Raw genomic sequence first — 25,182 nt, 5'->3', positions numbered from 1 at the left:
GGGCGTGGTGGGGGGCGCCTGTAGTCTCAGCTACTTGGGAGGCTGAGGCGGGAGAATGGTGTGAACCCGGGAGGCGGAGCTTGCAGTGAGCCGAGTTCGCGCCACTGCACTCCAGCCTGGGAGACACAGCGAGACTCCGTCTCAAAAAAAAAAAAAAAATAGCTCTTATAGTCATGGTCTTCAGGGAACTTATCTATTTGGAGAAACTTTCCAGAAAAACTTGAATTTCGGCCTGGTGTGGTGGCTCACGCCTGTAATCCCAGCACTTTGGGAGGCCGAGGTGGGGCGATCACCTGAGGTCAGGAGTTTGAGACCAGCCTCACCAACATGGTAAAACCCCATTTCTACTAAAAATACTAAAAAATGAGCCAGGCATGGTGGCAGGCGCCTCTAATCCCAGCTACTCGGAGGCTGAGGCAGGAGAATCTCTTGAACCTAGGTGAACCCAGGAAACAGGTTTCAGTGAGCCAAGATCATGCCATTGCACTTCAGCCTGGGCAACAAGAGTGAGACTCTGTCTCAAAAAAAAACAAAACTTGAATTTCTTCTTTTATAAAATCCTAATTTTTCACTGCCTTTCACCTTCTAGAATTGATCTCTGTCTTTAAAATCCTTTGTTTATGGCTGGGCGCAGTGGCTCATGCCCGTAATCCCAGCACTTTGGGAGGCCGAGGTGGGCAGATCACCGGAGGTCAGGAGTTCGAGACCAGCCTGGCCAACATGGTGAAACCCCGTATCTACTAAAAATATAAAAATTAGCTGGGCATGGTGGCGGGCACCTGTAATCCCAGCTACTTGGGAGGCTGAGACAGAAGAATCGCTTGAAGCTGGGAGGCAGAGATTGCAGTGAGCCAAGACCGAGCCACTGCGCTTCAGCCTGGGCAACAGAGTAAGACTCTGTCTCAAAAAAAAAAAAAAAAAATCCTTTATTCATAGGGGCTCTTGTGGCATTTATTGCCTGCTGTGTTATATGTAGTTAGTGATTGATATGCCTGTCATATTGATAATTTTTTGTTGTATATTCTTCAGGGATAGCGCTTATGGCACATTTATTTACATTTCCTTATGTGTTGGTTCCCAAGCTTCTCTCCTTTCCCTTTTTGTTACATTATAGACATACAATAAAATTTCATTAAATATCAACAATTAGTATTAAACCTAATGGGTCTGTTTTAAGTGCCGTTACAAATTACATAAAGGAGAGGTTGGAATTAGTGGAGAATGTGGGGCTTGAGCTAAAGCTTAAAGAATGAAGGTAGGATTTGGAGTTAAAGCAAGGAGGTTTTTATAACTTACAAAATCTATAAGGTATAAAGAGAAGCAGTACAAGCATAGATAGACCATAGTGGGTTGCATGAAAATGAGGGGATCAACCTGGCAGTAATGTATTAGGCAAAAGTTTGTTTATGGGACGGGACTAAATTACGGTAGCCACAAACTATGTTGTTGACTTCTAAGGACCATATAGACATTGTAATTTTCCCTCCATAGTTTTGTCCAGTTACGTGCTTACCTTACTTTTGATCAATACCATTGAGATATGTAATAGGTTGGGGTTATGAGCATAGTCCTGGCTATAAATATTCAGTTGGGGTTCTAATTTTCTGGCCTAAGGTTCAGACTTGAAACATTCACCACTCATTTTCTAACTAGTTTCAGTATTTCTAGAGGAATCCAGATATGATTGTAATGTGTCTTGGCTGTAGAGTCTTATGCTTGATCAACGTGGTTCACTGACTGAATAACATAAGACCACCTTAATATTTGGATTGACTTTTTCTTAATTTGTTAGCCTTGCTGTTTTTCCTAAAACTGTTTCAGTTTTGTTTTTTGTTTTGTTTTTGGAGAGTGGATTGTAAGGAAGAGGGATTGTTGATAGAATTTATTTCAAAGCAGTAATTAATTTGTGCCAAACATTTGTTTGTTTTGTGCCAAAGTATTTGAGAGGAAATCTTATTTTAACAGTAACTGTTTTTTTAGGATCTGCCATAATAATTGCCTCTCCAGTCCAGCCTGTACTCCAGGGAATGGTAGGGATGATCCCAGTATCTGTGGTTGGACAGAATGGAAATAACTTTTCTACTCCTCCTCGGCAGGTAAGATTTATGAACTGAAAATGGTGTGGTGATGCTTTTCAAGCTTAGTGTAATTAATGACTTTTTCTCTTCTAGGTTCTTCATATGCCTTTGGCAGCACCTGTATGCAATAGAAGTATCCCTCAATTCCCCGTCCCTCCAAAATCTCAGAAGGCTCAGGGACTAAGAAACAAGCCTTGTATAGGTACCATTTTTAAATTCATTAATGTCAACTTTGTTTGTATGTTCATTTGTTTGCAGCAACACCTAAATGTTTTCTTTTTGAATACCTAAACCGTTTTACCAACAAGTGATCACCCTACATTTGCTAGTAACAGATGTCATAATGCAGCCAACTGTCTACTGAACAGCTTTGGTTCTGAGAAAATTGTTTCGTTTGTTGAATCTGTTAGGTTTTGCCCAGTAGTCCTTGGTTTGTTCTTTGCAGCTTCCCTAAGTTAAGTATAATCCCTATTTTTCCCAACAACTTTCAGGTGTTTAGTGAATGCCTCATATAATTGTTTGAGACTTTAGAGCAGTTCTTCTTGTATTTTAGAGTGTATATGAACTACTTGGGGATTTTGTTAAATGCAGGTACTGAATTAATAGGACTGGTACAGCGCCTGAAATTCCTCGTTTCTAACAGCTTCTAAGCAATGCCAGTGCTACTGGTACTGGACCACACTTGAAGCAAGGCTTTAAAGTTTGCAAATTACCTTCCTGTGTTTCCTGTTTTAGCCATTGTCCCAACCACCTGTTTACTTATTTGAAAAACCTGGTAGTCACTCTTAAAACACATTTTTCCTCTCCTTCTTAGTTCAAGTATTTGTCATTTTTCATCTAAGTTGTATCAATAGTGTCTTGTAGTCTCCCTTTTAGTCTTTGTTGTTTCGGTTCACCTTATGTCTGCTGGCTGAGTGACTTTTTTTTCCCCTAAAATACAAATCTGAATATGTTGCTTCCCTGCCTAAAAACTTTCAGCAACTCCCCTTTGCCCACAGGATAAAATTGAAATTTCTCAGGGTGACATATATGCATACATTTATCATCTAGTCACTTCGACCTCTCCATTCTCATCTCTTACCACTTCTCAGCATGGACCCTTTGTACAGACTATAGTTGCTGCTTACCTTATACTTGGTGATCTTTCTTGTCCCTCTACCTTTACCAATGCTATCTCTTCTACCTAGAATTCCCCCTTCTTACCCAGCTCTTACCCTCAATCTGGTTCTTATTTATCCTTCAAACTTAACTTAAATGTGACTTTATCCTAGGAAGCGTTTTTAACCAGCAGTGGCTAAGGTGGATATTCCGGTTTTATTTTTTTCTTTAATTCTTATTGATACCTATGCTATAGCACTTAACACATTACATTGTATTTCTTCTCAGTAGTGTGTCTCAAATGCGCTCATTATACAGAGAACTCACTAAATGCTATCATCAAATCAGCCTTTCCTTAAGCTAAACAGTATATATCTATTGATGTAGGCTTAAGTTGCATTTTGACTTATTGAGGCACCCTCTTAGACTTATGTCATGTTATAGCTACTCTATATGATCTCTATGTTCTTTCTCATAACTAGTTCATTCCTTTTAATGGCCATTTGATAGCTATCACATAAATGTATTTTATGTATCTCCTATCAGTGGACTTTTCAGATGTTTTCAAGGTTTTTGATCTGACATGCAATGATAGGAGGAACACCTTTGTAAATGCCTCTGTGTGAACCCATATGAGAGTTTCTTTGGGGGCTTATTCCCAGAAATATTTGGATACACTGGATATTCATAGAGAAGAAAGTTTATACTTCTACCATTATTTTCCCTGCTTCCCTCACAACACTACCAATATTTGATACCATGTGATATTTTTAACTTTTGCCACTTGATGGATGTAAAATGGTAGTATCTCATATCATTCTTTTGCTCTATTCTCATTACTAATAAAATTTGGAATCCTCTCTTATAACTATAAATAATATTTTCCCTTCTGTGAATTGCTTATTCATATCCTTTTCCTACTTCTCTATTAAATTTCCTGTCGAGGTGTTATACTTTTATTAGTAACATATCACAGATGTCTTCACAGTCTGACTTGTTTTTATCCCTTACAAAGTTAATACCAGAAAAAAACATTGGTGAAGTTAAGCATCCACTTATGATAAAAGCTCTTAAAGGCTATCTATAGTAAACATCATGGGTTCCCTTTAAAGCTGTGACTAACACAAGGATACTGATTCCCATACTGTATGTAATAGGCCAGTGTTTCCAACACCAGTAAATTAATTATTAAGTAATCAATCTTTTCCCCCAGACATCTGATTATACTTCCACCATAAACAAGGTCCCATACATATGTGGTTCCAGACAGTACAGTAAGAAAATGGAACTGGGCCTTGTGGCTTATTCCCATAATCCCGCACCTTGGAAGGCCGAGGCAGGAGGATTGCTTGAGTCTAGGAGTTTGAGACCAGCCTGGGCAATATAGTGAGACCATGTCTCTAGAAAATAATTTTTTTAAAAGTAGCCAGCTGTGGTGGCAGATAGTAGTCCCAACTATTCGGGAGGGTGAGGCAGAAGGATTGCTTAAGTCCAGGAGGTTGAGGCTCTAAATGAGCCATGATCGTGCCACTACACTCCAGTCTGGGCAACAGTGAGACCCTGTCTTAGAAAAGAAAAGAGATAGGTGTAAAGATTTGAAGAGAGGGAATTAAACTGTTACGGCAAATGAAGTGATTTTTATACAATAAAGCCACAGGGAGTTAATAGAAAAATTAATAGAACTAATAATTCAGTAAGGTTGCCAGGTATGATTAATTTATTAAAATTGTGTTTTTAGTTGCCAGCAATAAACACCTATTAAATGTAATAGAAAATAAGATACTGTTTATAATGACCACAAAAATGATAAAGTATAAAGGAAGTAACTTAACCAAAAATGTTAGAAATCGGGAATATTTGAAATTTTTCATAAAGGATATGTAAATAGAACCATGTTCATAGGTTTGAAAATTTAACAGTGTAAAGATTGCAGTTCTTCCAAGTTGAATCAAAAATTCAATATAATTTTCCTTTAAAATCCCAGTAGAATATTTTGGGAGGTGGGAAAAACTATAAAATCTATGAGAAAGAATAAAAGTCCATGACTAGCCAAGATAGAAGAGCAGAGGACAGACTCATTCTACCAAATAATAAAATGTTGCAAAGCCACAGTAATTAAAAGAAAAAGACAAATGGAACAAGATAATTTAGAAAGAGACCTTGTACATGGTAATGTTAACATCAGAAGTCAGAGCAAGATGGATGGTATAATACATGAAATGTATTGATCATTAAATATATAATATATAGAGAAGAAAGTAGATCCCTTCCTCATACAAAGATGAAGTCCAAGATGATTAAAGACCTAAAAGTAAAAAGTCAAACAATTAAATGATAGAAGAATGTATGAGAGAATATTTTTATGACATTGGGATAAAGGATTTCTTTCTTTTTTTTTTTTTTTCTTGAGATGGGAGTCTTGCTCTGTCACCCAGGCTAGAATGCAGTGGCATGATCTTGGCTCACTGCTACCTTCGCCTCCCAGGTTCAAGCAATTCTCCTGTCTCAGCCTCCTGAGTAGCTGGGATTACAGGCGCATGCCACTACACTCAGCTAATTTTTGTATCTTCAGTAGAGATGGAAAGGTTTCACTATCTTGGCCAGGCTGGTCTTGAACTCCTGACCTCTTGATCCCCCAACCTTGGCCTCCCAAAGTGCTGGGATTACAGGCATGAGCCACCGCTCCTGGCCTGGGATTTCTTTTTTTAAAATGAGAAAACTTCAGGCACAATGGCTCACTCCTGTAAATTCCAGCACTTTGAGAGGCCAAGACAGGTGGATCACTTAAGTCCAGGAGTTTGGGACCAGCCTATGCAACAAAATGAGACTCTGTCTTTACAGAAATTTTTTTTTTTTTAATTAACCAAGTGTGGACCGGGCGCGGTGGCTCACGCCTGTAATCCCAGCACTTTGGGAGGCCGAGGCAGGCGGCTCACGAGGTCAGGAGATCGAGACCATCCTGGCTGACACGGTGAAACCACATCTCTACTAAAAATACAAAAAATTAGCCGGGCATGGTGGTGGGCGCCTGTAGTCCCAGCTACTCAGGAGGCTGAGGCAGGAGAGTGGCGTGAACCCAGGAGGCGGAGCTTGCAGTGAGCTGAGATCGTGCCACTGCGCTCCAGCCTGGGCGACAGAGTGAGACTGCACCTCAAAAGAAGAAAAAAAAATTAGCCAGGTGTGGTGGCGTGAACTTGTAGTCTCAGCTACTTGAGACGCTGAGGTTGGAGGATCACTTGAGCCCAGGAATTTGAGAGTGCAGTGAGCTGTCCTCATGCCACTGCACTCCAGCCTAGGCAATAGAGCAAGACCCTGTCACAACAACAACTAATATATATATATAAATATGTGCATGTGTATATTAATAGAAGAAAAGAAAAGAAACTGGGTGCGGTGGCATGTATCTGCAGTCCTAGCCATTGAGAGGCTGAGGCAGGAGGATCGTGAGCCCAGGAGTTTGAGACCAGCCTGGGCAACACATAGTGAGACCCGTCTCAAATAAAATTTTAAAATGAGAAATACATAACTTATAAATGGAAAAAATTGATAGAGTGAACTACTCCAGAATTTAAAGTTTCTGTTTAACAAAAGACACCATACACAAAATAACAGCAGATTTTTACTCAGAACCTTGATGACTATGCTACCTGGTTCTCAGACTTTTCTCCCTACATTTTTTCATCATCATGAATGACAAAATGCCCATGTTGTAAATCTACTCACCACCCTAACCCTCAGAGGTTTTTTATCCTTTCCGCTCCTTATTTACTTTATTATTTATTTGTTTATTTTTGAGGTGGAGTCTTGCTCTTGTCGCCCAGGCTGGAATGCAGTGGCACAATCTCGGCTCACTGCAACCTCCACCTCCTGGGTTCAAGCAGTTCTTCTGCCTCAGCCTCCTGAGTAGCTGGGGCTACTGGCACTCACCACCATTCCCAGCTAGTTTTTGTATTTTTAGTAGAGATGGGGTTTCTCCATGTTGGCCAGGCTGGTCTCGAACTCCTGACCTCAGGTGATCTGCCTTCCTCCGCCTCCCAAAGTGCTGGGATTACAGGCATGAGCCACTGCGCCCAGCCCGTGCCTTTCCACTCCTAAGACTTATTTTTGCTTCAACCAACCTCTCCCATAGCCACATCTTGAATTTTTCACCTTTTTGTTAGACTTACAAGATTTTTAAAGGCCAGTGATGTGTCTCAAAACACACTCGTTTCCATATACCTATTGAATTCCTCTTCAACCAGTGATAGCTTTTCTTACTTAAATCTTCACCTTTCACCTGAGCTTGTATCTTCTTTCTGGATTCACTTCCTTTACAAAACAGCCTAGAGCCCAGAAGCCACCACATCAGCTACTTTTGCCAGTACTTTTGATAACCTGCATATACACATTCTTCTACATATGCACTGGCTACTCTACAGCCCTTGATCTGTCCAGCCAACCATCTCAGCTTTTATACCTGGGCTTCCTAGTATTGCCTTAGAAGTGCTACCATTCCCTACCACTTAAAAATGCATTTCTCACACACCTTCCACTTAGCAATCAATTTAAATGTCTGCCTGTCTGCTTTCTCTTCTGTTCCTCCTTCAAACTATTCCAGTCTTGCACAGCACATCTCAAATCTAGTCCTGCTCCTCCTCGCTCTTAGCTCCTGGTTTTATTTTCCATCTTAACCAGTATTAAACTTCACTTTCTGATCATCACTTTCATTCAGTACATACCTATTCTGCTTCCAAAATCATCCTTTCTTAAATAACTGTCTTTCATTCTTTCTAAGGTTAATGCAGTCTACATGTGCTCCAGATTCTTCTATATATCTTTCATCTTTTCCTGTTGGGCTTCTCTCCCTAGCTATAAACATAGGTTTGTCCCACCTGCTGACCTTTTATCTTAATCTCTTAACCTCTCTTAATCTTCCATTTCTTCATTCAAATTATTGTCTTTTCTCATGTATTTACTGAAACTGTCTACACAAAGGTCACCAGTAGCCTCCTAATATTGCATTATGCATTGAAACTTTTCCATTCTTACCTTACTTTGCTTTCCCTATACTGTTGATACTGCAGTGGCTTCTGGAGCCATAACTAAACTATTCTCCTCCCTTGCTAATTTTGTGTAACTCAGGGCCTTCAAACTCTACATATTTCTCACCTCTCTTCCTTAAAGACTTCTGCCTAGTGTTTTTCCCCTTGGTTAATGTCACAATTTATTTTTTTCCTTTACTTTTTGTAATGCAAATGCCCATTATTGTCTCTCAGACCCTCATCATCTCTTACCTGAAATATAACCATCTACACAGAGTTTCTATTTCCAGTTTTCTGTCTTCTCAATTCCATCTTCCACATTATTGCCAGATTGATCTTCCAAAAACATAAACCTATTCATGCATCTTCACTATTTAACACTCTTAAAGGGGCCGGGCATGGTGGCTCACTCCTGTAATCCCAGCACTTTGGGAAGCCGAAGAGGGTAGATCACCTGAGGTCAGGAGTTTGAGACTAGCCTGGCCTACATAGTGAAACCCCTTCTCTACTAAAAATACAAAAATTAGCCAGGCGTGGCAGTGTGCACCTGTAATCCCAGCTACTCGTGAGACTGAGGCACTAGAATTGCTTGAACCCAGGAGGTGGAGGTTGCAGTGAGCCAAGATCATGCCATTGCACACCATCCTGGGCAACAGAGAGAGACTCTGTTTCAAAAATAAATAAATACATAAATAAATAAATCTCTTAAAGGATTGCCTCTGAAACCTTTTGCATAATACATAAGATTCTTCATAATCTCATCTTTGCTCTTCTTTTTAGTTTTGATATCTTGCTGCTCTCACACATAAACGCTGAAGCTTGTGGAAATTAAAATATGGCTATTGAAACTCCAGAGCATGTGCTCTGAGTGACATAGGCTTGTAAACATGATAGGTACTTGGACAGAATTTTAAAATAGATATAATCTGTTGTTTTCTTAAAGTGACTACCTGGATGTAAGTAGTACGTTATATGCTGTATTGAGCATTGTAATTTGTAGATCCAAAGACTGGATTTATAATATTTGCCTGAACCAGGCGTGGTGGTTCACGCTTATAATCCAGCCATTTGGGAGGCCCAGATGAGCAGATCACTTGAGGCCAGGAGTTTGAAACTAGTCTGGCCAACATGGCAAAACCCCATCTCTACTAAAAACACAAAAAATTAACTGGGCGTGGTGGTGGGCGCCTGTAATCCCGGCTACTTGGGAGGCGGAGGCAGGAGAATCGCTTGAACCCGGGAGGCAGAGGTTGCAGTGAGCTGAGATCGTGCCACTGCACTCCAGTCTGGGTGACAGGGCATGACTCTGTCTCAAAAAAAAAAAACAGACAGACAAACATAATGTTTGCCTGAAGTTGACGCATGTCATTTGTTCCATATCTGGATTTCCTCTGTAGCAGTGGGGAAATAGCCATCTTGTACTTATTTCAAAACTACTTTTTAAAAGCTACTTTGTCAACATGTTCTATTTGCACGTTAGCTGTCATTTATTATATGTGATAATTGTCATCTGTTCCATCCTCTTTCAGAGGAGTGTATTCTTTTTCTCAGGAATGTTCATTTATAATTTCAGGAAAACAAGTAAATAATTCGGTGGATTCATCAGGTCATTCAGTTGGATGTCATGCCCAAAGGTGAGTATAAAGTAGTTTCTATCATAGATTATTTGAATGCTCAGATTTAAAACATAAAGGATTTCTTTATGCTGCTAGAAATAGTTTTGTTTTGTTTTGTTTTAGAACTGAAGTTTCTGACAAGACTATTGCCACAGATCTTGGGAAGAAATCAGAAGAAACCACAGTTCCCTTCCCAGAAGAGAGTATAGTTCCAGCTGCTAAACCATGCCACAGACGTGTGCTCTGTTTTGACAGTACTGCTGCTCCCGTGGCAAATACACAGGGGCCAAATCATAAGATGGTGTCCCAAAACAAAGAAAGGAATGCAGTCTCTTTTCCTAATCTTGACTCACCCAATGTATCCTCCACCTTAAAACCCCCTTCTAATAATGCTATCAAAAGAGAGAAAGAGAAGCCTCCTCTGCCTAAGATTTTATCTAAGTCGGAAAGTGCCATTAGCCGGCATACCACCATAAGAGAAACTCAATCAGAAAAGAAGGTGTCACCAACAGAAATTGTGCTTGAATCTTTCCATAAAGCAACAGCTAATAAGGAGAATGAATTATGCAGCGATGTAGAAAGGCAGAAAAATCCAGAAAATTCGAAACTATCTGTTGGGCAGCAAAATGGGGGTTTGCGAAGTGAGAAATCTATAGCTTCACTGCAAGAAATGACCAAAAAACAAGGCACATCTTCAAACAATAAAAATGTCCTTTCAGTAGGTACAGCTGTGAAGGATCTAAAACAAGAACAAACTAAATCCACCAGTTCTTTGATTACCACAGAAATGTTACAGGATATACAGAGGCACAGCTCAGTAAGTAGGCTTGCTGAGAGTAGTGATTTACCTGTACCCCGGACACCTGGCTCAGGGGCAGGGGAAAAACATAAAGAAGAACCTATAGATATTATCAAGGCCCCCTCTAGTAGGCGTTTCAGTGAAGACAGTAGCACATCAAAAGTAATGGTCCCTCCTGTCACCCCAGACCTCCCTGCTTGCAGCCCTGCCAGTGAAACAGGCAGTGAAAACAGTGTAAATATGGCTGCCCACACATTAATGATTCTCTCCAGGGCAGCCATTTCTAGGACTACTTCAGCAACTCCTCTGAAAGATAACACACAACAGTTTAGAGCATCTTCAAGGAGCACCACAAAAAAGCGGAAAATTGAGGAATTAGATGAACGTGAGCGAAACTCTCGTACTTCTAGTAAAAATCTTACAAATTCATCAGTACCAGTGAAAAAGAAGAAAATTAAGGCAAGTTTAAAAGTTTTAATTTCCAAACCACACTTTTTTTCCCCTTTAATAATTAGAGAATTCAGCAGTTCTTGCCACAACTTAACTGAATGTTATGGCTAAGACAGCTTTTAGATTTCATTGACAAAGTACATTGTCCAGCAGTGTTAATGTGGTATGCGCAGGGTGTCCAGGTTAAACAGCATTTTCAGAACAACTGCTGAGGCATTTGTTTATAAACATCTTTCCAGGGGAAAAAAAATATAGTTTTTGTTTCTTGGTAGAACTCAAGTTTTTTCATGAGCATGACATAGTCATGAAAGATTGGGAAACACTATTAAACACTTGTGTGGAATTACCAAGTAATAAAGGACTTCGTTCTTAGATCTTCAGTTTTTCCCCGCCCCCCCCCCCACATCTTGTAATCTCTTCTATAGGCCCTTAAAAATGTTAGCATATGGCTGGGCGTGGTGGCTCATGCCTGTAATCCCAGCACTTTGGGAGGCCAAGGCAGGTGGATCACAAGGTCAGAAGATTGAGACCATCCTGGCTAACACAGTGAAACCCCGTCTCTATTAAAAATACAAAAAATTAGCCAGGCATGGTGGCAGGCACCTGTAGTCCCAGCTAATCCGGAGGCTGAGGCAGGAGAATGGCGTGAACCTGGGAGGCAGAGCTTGCAGTGAGCCAAGTTCGCGCCGCTGTGCTCCAGCCTGGGTGACAGAACGAGACTCCTCAAAAAAAAGAAAAAAATTAGAGCACTGGAAAAATTAAATTTACCTATGTTTTTCTTTTTTTTCTTTATTTTGAGACAGGGTTTCACTTCCGTCACCCAGGCTGGAGTGCAATGGTGTGATCTCAGCTCACTGCAGCCTCCACCTCCCAGGCTCAAGCGATTCTCCTACCTCAGCCTCCCAAGTAGCTGGGGCTATAGGCATGTGCCACTGCGCCTGGCTAATACTTTTTCCCTTTTTTTTTTTTTTTTTTTTTTTTTTGAGATGGAGTCTTGCGCTATTACCCACTGGAGTACAGTGGCACGATCTCGCCTCACTGCAACTTCCGCCTGAGTTCAAGCAATTCCCTGCCTCAGCCCCCGGAGTAGCTAGGATTACAGGTGTCTGCCACCACACCAGGCTAATTTTTGTATTTTTAGTAGAGATGGGGTTTCACCATGTTGACCAGGCTGGTCTTGAACTCCTGACCTTGTGATCCACCCGCCTTGGCCTTTCAGGGTGCTGGGATTCAGGCGTAAGCCACCACGCCTGGACATTTTTTCTATTCTTTTAATTTTTTTTATAGAGTCAGGGTTTTGCCATGTTGCCCAGGCTGGTCTTGAAGTCCTGAGCTCAGGTGATCTGCATGCCTTGGCCTCCCAAAGTGCTGGGATTACAGGCATGAGCCATTGCACCTGGCCTTACATATGTTTCTTCTTTAAGCATGGTTGTCTCTAGGAAGGCAATGCAGGGATAGCATTGATAAATGAAATCCATTTATTTTCAATTTGGTTAGCTATTTAGTAAGTGAATTGAATAGAAAGTGTTTAAAATATCATAGAGGAAGTATGGTATCAGGGAAATAATGTAGGCTTTGTTGCCCTACAAGTCTGGATTTGAATCCTGCATCTACTGTTTTTTGGTCCTGTGATCATGATTAAGTCTGTAGCCTCTCTGAGTTTCAGCCTCATCACTTGACATGATATTACCAGATTATCTTAGGCTGTGAAGTCTAAATGTAGTATATACATAAAGTATCTGATGTATATTAAGTTTTGGAACTGACAAGTAGTACCTGTTACTCGAAACATCTATTAGTAAAGCTTTCTTAGCAGTAATAACCACCTAACATAGAAAGCATGTTCTATCTTGTCTCATTCAACATTCAGATACTCTGGATTTGTATAATGTCTTTTGCCGTAAACTAACATTCAGGTGCTATAGAAGTATATTTAATTAACTTTGGGTTTATAAAACTTGTCTCTACTTCTCTATAGAAGTAAAATTCTACTAGACTAAAAAAGTTTGACAATTTCAGTAGTATGTGAAAGAACCCAATACGCTGTTTTAGGTGACTTACTAAGAAAGCATTTTGGCTTTGTTTGAGTTTATTTTTTCTTTCTCTTTTTCAACAGAAAAAGAAGCTTCCCAGTTCATTTCCAGCAGGAATGGATGTAGACAAATTTTTATTATCATTGCATTATGATGAGTAAACATTCTGGGCACATAAGAACAGTAGGTGTTCAAAACTCGTATCCCTTAAACTGAGTGTAGGGAATGGGATATTGACAGAATTTGAAAGCGTGACCTGCACTTTGATTGTACTGAAATTTCACTTTATATCTAAATCATGCTGTTTCTAAAACAGCTTCCTAGTTTGTAAATAGACTTACTTGGTTTATTTTTATTTTGGGAAAAACATTTGCAGAAATGTAAGTAAAGCCAATCTGCAAAACTGTATAGCTTTGACAATTCCATATTGTAATGTAAATACTGTGTAAATCTTGTTGAAATAGAGGTTAAATCAACCTAATGTGTTTTTTGACTTCTTATCATCCCTAATTCTAAAACTTATCTGCAATAGTTTCTCACTTATTTTGGAGGAAAATGATGCTTACTCTTATAAATTACCTTCAGTAACTGTTCAACAAGACATTTAAATACACAACCACTAAGTACTACAAAATGATAACCACCTCAACTGATAGCAAAATATCTAATTAGAAATCAATAGTTTGATGAGTTTTTTCCTAGAGTGAATACTACCCCTTTCTTATAATTGCTGTAAGTATTATATTTCTGGAATTTTACACTTTACCTATTTCTTCTGATCCCTCTGTTCTCTGTTTTAAAGAGAGAATTTTGTAAACCATTTATTGAATGTTCTGATCTTTCATTTATAACTTTTAAGATTTTTACAGTACTTTAAGTGGTTAGACTATTGAGCCATAAAAAGTTTGGTTTGTAGTAGAGATTTCTCGGTATGTACTTTTCCCCTAAATGCTGGGGATTTAAAGAATTGCACTAATTCATAGAACTCTTTACATTGTAGTGACCAATGCACATATAATTTAAATCTTGTATTCTATGTGAAAGTTTATGTGGAGGATTATCTTCTGGTGTTGTGTCCATCATAAGATGTAAAAAGAGAAATCATAGTTTTATATTTTAGTTTCTCCTACAATGGGGTATGTTAAATAACTATATCTATACTTAGATACAGTGTATTGTCTGTGTCCCTTAAAGTGTTAAAAAGAGTTTCTCTCAAAAGGTCCTTAAGGAGAGTGAGAGATGAGAGAGGTGCCTTCTCTGTATTAGACTCACACACATCAGTCAAGTTGACGAATTGGTTTAAACTTTTAAATGAGAACAGAAATTATAATTAGTACCTGACCAATTGTGCCTAGATATTAAAGTATGTTCTCTTTAGTACTTTCCGTTCAATTAAATGTCAGTATATTAGAGATTTTTTTCTACAGGTATATATTTTGTTAAAGAGTCACTTTCCTCAACCATTTTTTTGTACTGGGCCTTAAAAAAAATCCATCCAACCTTAACACAACATTTCTCAGTGTAGAAATCATGTCTTCTTAATTGCTGAACCTTACTGCAAAAACTTGTAATGTAAGAAATTTTTTGATGTGGCAGTGGTCTATTCCTGAGGAACTAAATATCATATAGTTAATGTTTATTTAACTCAGCTTGAGATTGTACTACAGTTAGGTTTGAATAAATATTTTCATTAACTTCAAAAGTTTGAATTACTTTACATTGGCAGTCTTGTTTAGAAACTGATTAAATTCCTTTGCAAGTCAATTCTTCCTCTTTTTTGGGAGTTTGTACAATGCTGAAAATCACATTTTCTTATTCAATTCATACTTGGGTATGCTAAGTACTGAAAATTCATATGCAAATAAAATAAGTTGAGTTTCTTCAAGATTCATAATTAACTAACCAGGAACCGCTAAATAAAGTCAAAAGATAACTTGCATTTGGAGCTTTTATGTTCAAAGGCAAGATCATATCCCCATTTTACCTTAAAAGTCCACAGGTCCTGGACTTCATTATACTATTGTACCTGGTAACCTATTTGAATACTTAAATGCCCAGTGGCTGCGTTTCAGGGTTGATGTATACTACAACAATCCATAGCCATAGCTGTTTTTATAATTACATGTAAGGATCCAGTCTATTGTTTGGATATTACTTAGAGGTTAATGCAGTCAGTGTATGCCAAATCTGAGAAGTGTTTTTAAGTAAAATCTTGTTACAGATTTAGCCCTGGATATTATTAGAACTATAGTATGTTGAAATTGCACATGGAGCATCCATCAGCATTTGTGCAAAGGCTACATGTCATGAATATTAGGAGTAATTTCAAAAGCATATTACTATATATTCTGCATTCATCCTTTCTCTGGTCATCTTTCAGGCTCAGGCCCAGCTTTCTGAAATTACATAAGTTTTGACTTTATTATTATTTATTTTGCTGCTTCCTTTAAACAATGGACTCATTGTGTAGTTTTTTTCTTTTTATAAATGTTACCATTTTGTCATACTTTTGTCTTTTTTCGTAAATTTGTATCTACATTGTTGAATTCATGATACATATAGTTTCCTAATGCTTTTTGTTTTTTTGAGAGAGGGCCTCACTCTGTTGCCCAGGCTGAAGTACAGTGGCAAAATCATGGCTCACTGCAGCCTCGACCTCCCAGGCTCAAGTGATCCTCCTACCTCAGCCTCCCGAGTAGCTGGGACTACAAGCATATTCCATCGTACCCAGTATTTTTGTTTTTTGTTTTTTTGTCTTTCGGAGAGATGGTGTCTCACTATGTTGCCCAGGCTAATCTCAAACTCTTGGACTCAAGCAGCCCTCCTGTCTCAGCCTCCCAAGTGTTGGAATTACAGGCATGTGAGCCACCTCATCCAGCTGCTACTTTTACTTCCAATAATATAAAGCTTTTTCCTTTTTTCAGCTATTACAAACAAAAACAGCAGTGAGCATTTTTGTAAATAAACATTTGTTAGGCCGGGCGCGGTGGCTCAAGCCTGTAATCCCAGCACTTTGGGAGGCCGAGACGGGCGGATCACGAGGTCAGGAGATCAAGACCATCCTGGCTAACACGGTGAAACCCCGTCTCTACTAAAAAATACAAAAAACTAGCCGGGCGAGGTGGCAGCGCCTGTAGTCCCAGCTACTCGGGAGGCTGAGGCAGGAGAATGGCGTAAACTCGGGCGGCAGAGCTTGCAGTGAGCTGAGATCCGGCCACTGCACTCCAGCTTGGGCGACAGAGCGAGACTCCGTCTCAAAAAAATAAAAAAATTAAAAAAATAAACATTTGTTTATGTTAACTATTTCCTTAGAAATTTTAGAGAGTAGAATTACCAAATCAAGAAGTTAGTGTACCTTTTTTTAAGGATCTCAGTATATTTTGCCATATGCTGCTATTAAACTTGCATCAATTTACATTTCTACCAGCAAATTGTCATTTTTTTGCATAGCATATGCTTATCCATTTCCAGAGGCATATTCAACTATATCATCACCTGTTTCTAGGTTTGTATTTCCTGATTTGGTAAAATTAGGAGTTAGCTCGTAATCTATTTGTTACTTGTTTTGGTACCTGATAGGAAAAAAGGGTCAATGTACATTTTTTCCCTAAATATTTAACTGCTTGATAATTTGTTCACTTGACAATTTAACCACTGCACAGTTTGTTCAGATAAGCTTTCCTTTCCCCTGCTCATTTATTTAAGATGTCTGTCTTATCCTACACTGATTAACAATCTCTTATTCACAATTCTGAAACCCAAAAGGTTCTGGCAACCAGTTTTTTTCCCCTAGATTTAACATCAGAACTCATTCTGTGGCAAACCTGACCTGAAATGACACGAGGCCACTTAACAGTCTTTATCTCATTTATAGTAATGTTGATTAGTCTGCTGTTCCAGACTCAACTGGGGGGGCATATGGCACATACATTTAGTTTTTAGAAATCCAGAGTATTCTGGTTTATGAACCCCAGCTAACCCCAAAGGTGTATGATCAAAGATTTTGGACTTGTATTAAATGTATACACACATATACACACTATATGGTATGTGTATAGTCTATTCTGTGCCACTGATTAAATCATAACTTTTGTGTCCACTGTTACTGTTTTTGTTTTTTCAAGTACTCACCCTTTTATGCTTCCTGATGAACTTTAGAATTACTTGTGTTATTTCAAATTAAAATTTCTATTGGAATATTTGAACTACATTAATGTCATAAGCTAATTCATAAAGAAGCAAAGGGTAAAGATCATATGGTATGTATCAAAGTGTTATACAGTTACCCCTATCAGAAATGTCTTGCTAAACTGGGTGTTTTTGTTTGTTACTATTTTTAGAAAGCTCTTCTTTTCATAGTTTTAACTGGTTATTGCTGTTATGTAGGGATGGTCCTGCTTTATTAATATAAAATTTTTATGGAGACATATAAAGAGAAAAGTGCACCACTATAAATTCATGCCCTTCAGTGAATTTTCTTTAAGTAAATACATCCACATAATCACTATGAACATTACCAGTACCCTAGAATAGTCATTATTGTGACTTCTAGCACCAGAGATTAATTTAGCTTTGTTTTCCTTAACGATATCAATGGATACATGGAATATATAATCTGTGAGAAACACTCATGTTTTGTATAATTCAGCTCAGTCATCCTCAATGCTGTGTATATATTCATTGTATTATATTACGGTTAATCCATTTTATAGATGGAAACAGTTTATTATGAACAGACTGCTGTGAATGTTCTTGCACATTTTTTTGTGAATGCATTACACTTCTCAGTTGGATAGATACTTAGGAATAGGGTTGCTGGAACACAGCTGCATATATTCAGACATTCAGATTTTTTCATTTTCTATAATGGTTATAACAATTTATGCTATACTCACAGTATAGTAAGTTCTCGATACTCCGTGTTATTTCCAATGTTAGATATTTTCATTTTAGCGGTGTGTATTGGTATGTGTTGTAGTTTTAATTTGGTGTTGGTTTTTTGGGGTTTTATTTTTTTTTAATGAAGTTGAACACCTTTTCAAATACTATTTGGGCATCTTTTGTGGACAGTACAAGGTTTTTGCTCATTTTAGTATTGGGTTGTCTTCCTTTTTCTTACTGATTTTTAGTTGTTCTTTCTGTATTCTGGATACAGGTCCTTTTTCGGATGGATATTAGGTATCTGAGTATTTTCCCTTGTTATTCTTCTAAAAGCTTTATGGTTCAACCTATTTCATTTTGATTTGACCATCTATCTGGAATTGATTTTCCACATTGATGTACAATTAACCCACACTATTTATTACCAAAGATTATCCTTTGCCAACTACATTGCACACTTTTCTCATAAGCTGGGAAATGTGTAGGTTTGTTTCTGGACTGTATTCTGTTCCATTGGTCTGCTTTAAGATGTGCTAATAACACACTGTCTTAATTACTGTAGGAAATCTTTTTTTTTTTTCTTTTTTTTGAGACACAGTCTCACTCTGTCGCCCAGGCTGGAGGGCATCGGTGTGATCTCTGGTGACTGTAACCTCCACCTCCCAGGTTCAAGCAATTCTCCTTCCTGAGCCTCCCAAGTAGCTGGGATTAGAGTTGTGCTCCACCACACTCAGTTAATTTTTGTATTTTTAGTAGAGACAGGGTTTCACCATGTTGTCCAGGCTGGTCTTGAACTCCTGACCTCAGGTGATCCACCCACCTCAGCCTCCCCAGGTGCTGGGATTACAGGCGTGAGCCACCATGCCAGGCCCAAAATCTTTTATATTTTAATTGCTATTTATTTTCTATACTGAGTGAAGTCTGTTAGTACTAATGGATTTACCAGTGCTACTTTTTAATTTACGAAGTATTATCTAAATAATTATTTTCCAATTTTATTTGTTTTTACTACACTGATATTTGCACTTCCAGTGCAACTAAAAATGATCAAAGTCTGCTTCATGGTCTTGTTCCTCATTTTAATGGCAATGTTAAGTATGTTTGCTTTTGTTAAGTATGTTTGCTTTTGTTTGTAGAATTTTACGTCAGAAGTACCTGTTCAACTTAATTGCCATGTTTAAGCATCAATTAAAATATTTTCATTGAACTCATGAATTTATTTTTATATTAGTGATTATTTTAAGTAAATTTGTTTTGTGAACATTTTATTTAAATGTTTTTGGTTTTTGTTTTTGAGACAAGGTCTTGCTATATTGCCCGGCTAGAGTGCAGTGGCTGTTCATGGGCGCAGTCATAGCCCACTATAGCCTTGAACTACTGGGCTCAAAGGATCCTCCTGCCTCAACTTCCTGAGTAGCTGGGACTACAGGTGCACACCAACACACCCAGTGAAAAGTTTACTTTTAATGAGATTGGTTTCAAACTTATGCCAGTTTTTAAAATGAATTTTAAACCTTTCCTTCTTTTTCTAGTTTATTTGAATATTGAGGATAATAAATAGTACCAGTGCTAAAATATGAAGTTTAAATTTTACATATATGTAAAAACACTTAGATTAATGCCTGGAACATAATAAGCACTTTAAGAACTAGTTGCTATTATAGCTGATGCTGTTTTTTATTTCTTTTTTCTGCAACAGTTTATTTAGAATGGGAAATAACTGTTCCTTGAGACTAAATCACTACTAAATTATCTAGGCCTGGAGGCTTTTGCTTAAACAGTTTTCCATTTTTTTTTTTTCTCCTAAATTTCTTCCTAGCTGATTTATTATCTATTGAGGCTTTGAGCTTTTTTTTCCTGAGTCAAATATCACATTTTTTTCTAAATTTTGCTTTTGTTCTCTTTTAAATTAGATGCGATTTCTTTTTTTCTGTCAAAAACACTTCTTAGATTCAACAGTTATATAGGAGTCTACTTTATTCTTTGTGCTTCCTACTTTCTCAGGGTCCTTTTTGCATGTTTATTTAACTTAAATTGAATAAACAGTTATCTGATTTTTTTCCCCCCCTTAAACCATGTAAGCATTTAAGGCTATGAATTTGCCTCTGATTTCAGCTTTCAGCAAAATTTGGAAGATGGGGTAAGTACTTTAATATTCATACATAATTATTTGTTAATAATGTAATAAATGATACCAGGCTCTTTTTTGCCTAAAATTTTTTTTATTGTGGTCAGGGTAAGTTGCAGGTTTTATAAATGTTGCATGGGTGCTTAGAAACAGGTATTCTTGGCTGAGCATGGTGGCTCACACCTGTAATCCCAGCACTTTGGGAGGCCAAGGCAAGCAGATCACTTGAACCCAGGAGTTCAAGACCAGCCTAGGCAACATGATGAAACCACATCTCTATAAAAAATTAGCTGGGCGTGGTAGTGCGCATCTGTGGTCCTAGCTACCAGGGAGGCTGAGGTGGGTGTATCACTTGAGCCCAGGAAGTCAAGGCTGCAGTGAGATGAGACCATGCCACTGCACTACAACCTGGGCAACGGAGCGAGACCCAATCTCAAAAAAAAAGTTTTGAAAAAGAGAAATAGGTATTGTTTATAAAGGTAAAATTTGATATTTATTCAGTCTTATACTATTTGAATCCTGTCTTTCATACTTTTTTCACAAATGTTTAATCCATGAAACATTATTATCTTGATCATAGCTTTGGCTTTGTTTTCTGCATGGTCTATAGCCATCATAAAAAGTAGTTCTTTCCCGATTTTAACAGTTTCTGCCTTCTCATAATTTATGATACATGCCAACCCTTTTTATCTTTTTGTTTGTTTGTTTGTTTTTGAGACAGAGTTTCGCTCTTGTTGCCCAGGCTGGAGTGCAGTGGCGTGATCTCAGCTCACTGCAACCTCCACTTCCCTGGCCCAAACGATTCTCCTGCCTCAGCCTCCCATGTAGCTGGGATTACAGGTATGTGCCACCACGCCTGGCTAATTTTGTATTTTTAGTAGAGATGGGGTTTCTCCATGTTTGCCAGGCTGGTCTTCAAACTCCTGACCTCAGGTGATCCACCCACCTCGACCTCCCAAAGTGCTGGGATTACAGGCGTGAGCCACCACGCCCAGCCTCTTTTTACTTTATAATTGGATTTTTAAGCTTTTGTCTTACAGTAACTTAAGATGTGGAACTGTAACAGTAACAGTCCATTGTGCGTGACAAGTCAGTGTGCAAGACCCTGGGCTGCAGCAAAGAAAGATGTTTAATTGCAGGGCCACCGAATGAGGAGACTAGAGGAAACTTCAGATCTGTCTCCCTGAGGCTTTAGGAAGTGGGCCAAGGTACAGCCTGTTTATTGCCTAGTTATAACTATATTTCTGTCCAGGACACAGCATGCAATTCTTATAAGTCCTGTGAGGGCAGTCTCAGAACTTGTCCTACTGGCATTTACCTTTATTTAGCAGATAAAGATACACGTTACCGATATTTCACCATGTGAACCAAGGGGAACCAGGAGCTAGGTAAAATACGAGAAAAAAAGGAAAATACAAGGAAAAAAGGAAACTTAACACGTTTTAGAATACTTCACTGAAGGTAAGCAGTGCCTCCAAAGGTCAATGATCTGGAAAACATTTGAAAAGTGCTCTTGACAATTCTGGGGAAAAAATGGAAAGGAAGAGAGAAAACACAGAGAACCAGAAAGTAAATGGTATTTCTTTTCTTTGTTTAAGAGACAAGGTCTCCCTCTGTTCCCCAGGCTGGAGTACAGTGGCAAGATAATTTCACTGTAACCTTGAAGATCCCCCTTGGCCCTCTGAAGTTTCGCTGGAAAATAAAATTGTTTGCAAAAGGCAGATTAATTGGAGAAAAGGAATATACATTTATTTAATGTGTATACATGGGGGCCTTCAAAGACCTGACCCCGCCCCCAATGGGGTGTAGAAACTTTTCTTTTTTTTTTTTTTTTTTGAGATGAAGTCTTGCTCTGTCGCCCAGGCTGGAGTGCAATGGTGTGATCTTGGCTCACTGCAACCTCCGCCTCCTTGGTTGAAGCGATTCTTCTACCTCAGCCTCCCGAGTTGCTGGGATTACAGGCATGCGCCACCACGACCGGCTAATTTTTGTTTTTGTAGTAGAGACGGGGTTTCACCATGTTGGCCAGACTGCTGTCGAACTTCTTACCTCAGGTGATCCGCCCATCTCAGCCTCTCAAAAGTGCCGGGATTACAGAAATGAGTCACTGTGGCTGGCTGGGTGTAGGAACTTTATACCATCTTCAGGTTACAGAAGTAATGTGAGCTCCCAGCATGGCCAAAAACATGTTCTTTTGGTAAATCAGGTTTTAGTGGCAAGACAGCTTAAGGGGAGGGAAAGGGGACCTGACTAGGAAAGGTGGTCTTGTTAGTAGCTTTCTCAGAGAATGGATGTTAAATGTTTAAGACCTTTAAAGGTGTCAGACAGGCTCTCATTTACCCTTTTCTAGATTCCAGACAAGGGAAGTCCTGGCTGCATTAATGGAGATTCTCCATAGATGCAAATTTCTTCCACAAAAGAAAGCTTTGCAGCACCACTTCTGTTTGCTGGGCCTCTGACAGCCATCTCAAAATATGTCAAATAAATATAATTTGAGGTAAAATATTTTTATTTCCTTCAACCACTACCTCTCCTTCTTCCCCAGCCAGTCCTTAAGCAGTCATTTAAAAAATGAAAAACTTTCACCTAACTGAATTCTTAATTCTTCATTCCGGCCGGGCACGGTGGCTCAAGCCTGTAATCCCAGCACTTTGGGAGGCCGAGGCGGGCGGATCACTAGGTCAGGAGATCGAGACCATCCTGGCTAACACGGTGAAACCCCGTCTCTACTAAAAAATACAAAAAACTAGCCGGGCGAGGTGGCGGGCGCCTGTAGTCCCAGCTACTCAGGAGGCTGAGACAGGAGAATGGCCCGAACCCGGGAGGCGAAGCTTGCAGTGAGCTGAGATCCGGCCACTGCACTCCAGCCTGGGCGACAGAGCGAGACTCCGTCTCAAAAAAAAAAAAAAAAAAAAATTCTTCATTCCATGGGCTTGCCTAAACCTTTGTCATTTTTGGAGGAAACATCAGAGTACTTTATTTTCTAAACTCTTCCGTGTTTGAGACACACCTTTTAGTATCTTATTTTGTTTCATTAAAAACAGTTAGCTGTTCTGTCACTTGTTTTCTTGGATTGAATGTAATAGAAATAAGAACTACGGCTACCTATTTTTCTAACTAGATATTAGAGGAATTTAATACATTTTCTCCAGAATGTCTTAGTATGATTTTCTGCTAATTAATTTTGCCAATAAAATACGCTCTATAGGGCCGGGCGTGGTGGCTCATGCCTGTAATCCCAGCACTTTGGGAGGCCGAGGCAGAAGGATCACCTGAAGTCAGGAGTTCGAGACCAGCCTGGCCTACGTGGCAAAATTCTTGTCTCTATTGAAAATACAAAAATTAGCTAGGTGTGGTGGTGTATGCCTGTATACTCAGGAGGCTCAGGCACGAGAATCACTTGAACCCGGGGAATGGAGGTTGCAGTGAGCCAAGATCGAGCCACTGCATTCCAGCCTGAGCTACAGAGCGAAACTCTGTCTCAAAAAAGAAAAAAAAAAGAAATACGCTCTTTAAAATCTTCCCCCTTAGGACTTAAAAATCTGAGTTTTTCTATTATCTTTATGTTTTCTGTTATGTTAGATTATTGCTTCAGAGTACCTTTTTTTTTTTTTTTTTTTTTTTTTTTTTTTAAAGAAACACCATTTAAGCTGGGCATGGTAGCATGTGCCTATAGTCCTAACTACTTAGGAGGCTGAGGCAGGCAGATCACTTGAGAACCCAGGAGTTCAAGGTTACAGTGAGCTATGGTCATGCCACTGCACTCCAGCCTAAGTGACACAGCAATACCTTATCTCTTACAAACAAACAAAAAAATCTTACTTGTTGGTTCTCTGTTTCTTCTCTTTTTCCATTTTTTCCCAGAATTTTCAGAGCACTTCTCAGATGTTTTCCAGATCAATGACCTTTGGACGCAATGTTAGTTTCTGCTTATCTTTAATGAAGTATTCTCATGTTTTGGATTTCCTTTTCTCATCTTATCCAGCTCCTGCTTCAGTTATAAGTTTTTGTAAGTCGGGGCAGATAATTATTGAAAGGCATTTAACTAAAGTATAGGAAGTTAAGAACGTGGGCTCTGGAACTCGACTAACTTGGAGTTGAACCCTAGCCAGCTTTTTGCCCTTGGAATTTATTTAGCTACTCTATGTCTCAATTTCCTTATTTATAAGGGAGGGATAATAATGGTACCGACTCTTAGAAGTTTTTGCCACAATTAAATGAGTTTATACATACAAAGCACATAACAAGCCTCAAAAGTTGTTGATGATTACAGATGTTTTTGAAAATACTTTTCCTCTGAATCTTAAGAGCAGTTGATTTTTCCCATATATTGTCATTTTGCTCCTTCAAAGGATCTACAATACATTATTTGCCAACAGATAATGTGTACACAATGACCTTTACTGCCCCCTCCTCTTCCTGAGGGGGAGTTTTCCCTCTTCAGAGCTGCAGTTGAGGTTGGTGTGCATAGCCCCTGCCTGTAGTGTTTTAATTTTTTCCCAGATAAAATGCAATGCAAGATACTTGTGCTACAGTCTGTCCTGCTTAAGAAAAGGCATTATGGTTTATTGGAAGTGGTGATCTGTTCCCTTTTTTATAAATCCATTCAGTTTATCAGTTTCTACCTCCTTTCCCACTCTTTATGCTGCTGTAGTAATTCAGAGCCCAAACTGCAGGGTTTTCTATTTGACCTCCCCCAACCCTGAATGTTGAGGTTACAAGAAATTGCCCCCACTTTAGACCCTGAGCACATGGGCTTCTGTCTTGTTTTGTAGTACTGTTGCACACACTGTGGTTTGAGTGATTATATGAAGCACTGTTAGTTTGTCCAGAATAGCCAACTCTTACTGTAAAGAAAAGTAATTTACTAAATGTAAATTACCTACAGAGAACATTCACTTGACCTTTAACAATCCTCAAAAATATAAATTTGTTCTCACAAATGGAAGCTTCTAGCTGCTTACATAAGTCACTAATATTACACATTGGTATTTCTACTATATTTCGATTATAAGTATAGACTCAGAATGCAAAGATGTATCAGACTTTTCAAGGTTACCAAAAAGCAGAAGAAAAAA

The 25,182-nt window shown here is 38.8% G+C and overlaps 1 protein-coding gene across 4 annotated transcripts in view; it reads left to right on the top strand.

Annotated features, from left to right (window-relative positions):
• Positions 1-14,859, top strand: part of NPAT (nuclear protein, coactivator of histone transcription) — a 62,724-nt gene extending 47,865 nt beyond the window's left edge. For 2 of the 4 annotated variants that reach the window (XM_005579532.5, XM_074015160.1), the window contains 5 exons: positions 1,981-2,096; positions 2,172-2,280; positions 9,771-9,831; positions 9,937-11,071; positions 13,179-14,859. In XM_005579532.5, the coding sequence (XP_005579589.3) occupies positions 1,981-2,096; positions 2,172-2,280; positions 9,771-9,831; positions 9,937-11,071; positions 13,179-13,256 (1,499 nt within the window). In that variant the 3' untranslated portion in view covers positions 13,257-14,859. Of the gene's footprint in view, positions 1-1,980; positions 2,097-2,171; positions 2,281-9,770; positions 9,832-9,915; positions 11,072-13,178 lie in introns of all 4 variants that reach the window. The other 2 variants (XM_015435666.4, XM_045371088.3) reach the window with 1 other exon arrangement.
• Positions 14,860-25,182: the final 10,323 nt, after the last annotated feature.

Source organism: Macaca fascicularis, chromosome 14 (assembly GCF_037993035.2).
Source record: "Macaca fascicularis isolate 582-1 chromosome 14, T2T-MFA8v1.1".
NCBI classification, from domain to species: domain Eukaryota; kingdom Metazoa; phylum Chordata; class Mammalia; order Primates; family Cercopithecidae; genus Macaca; species Macaca fascicularis.
Note: the sequence above shows the minus strand (reverse complement) of the source record. Positions and strands in the feature narration are given on the sequence as shown.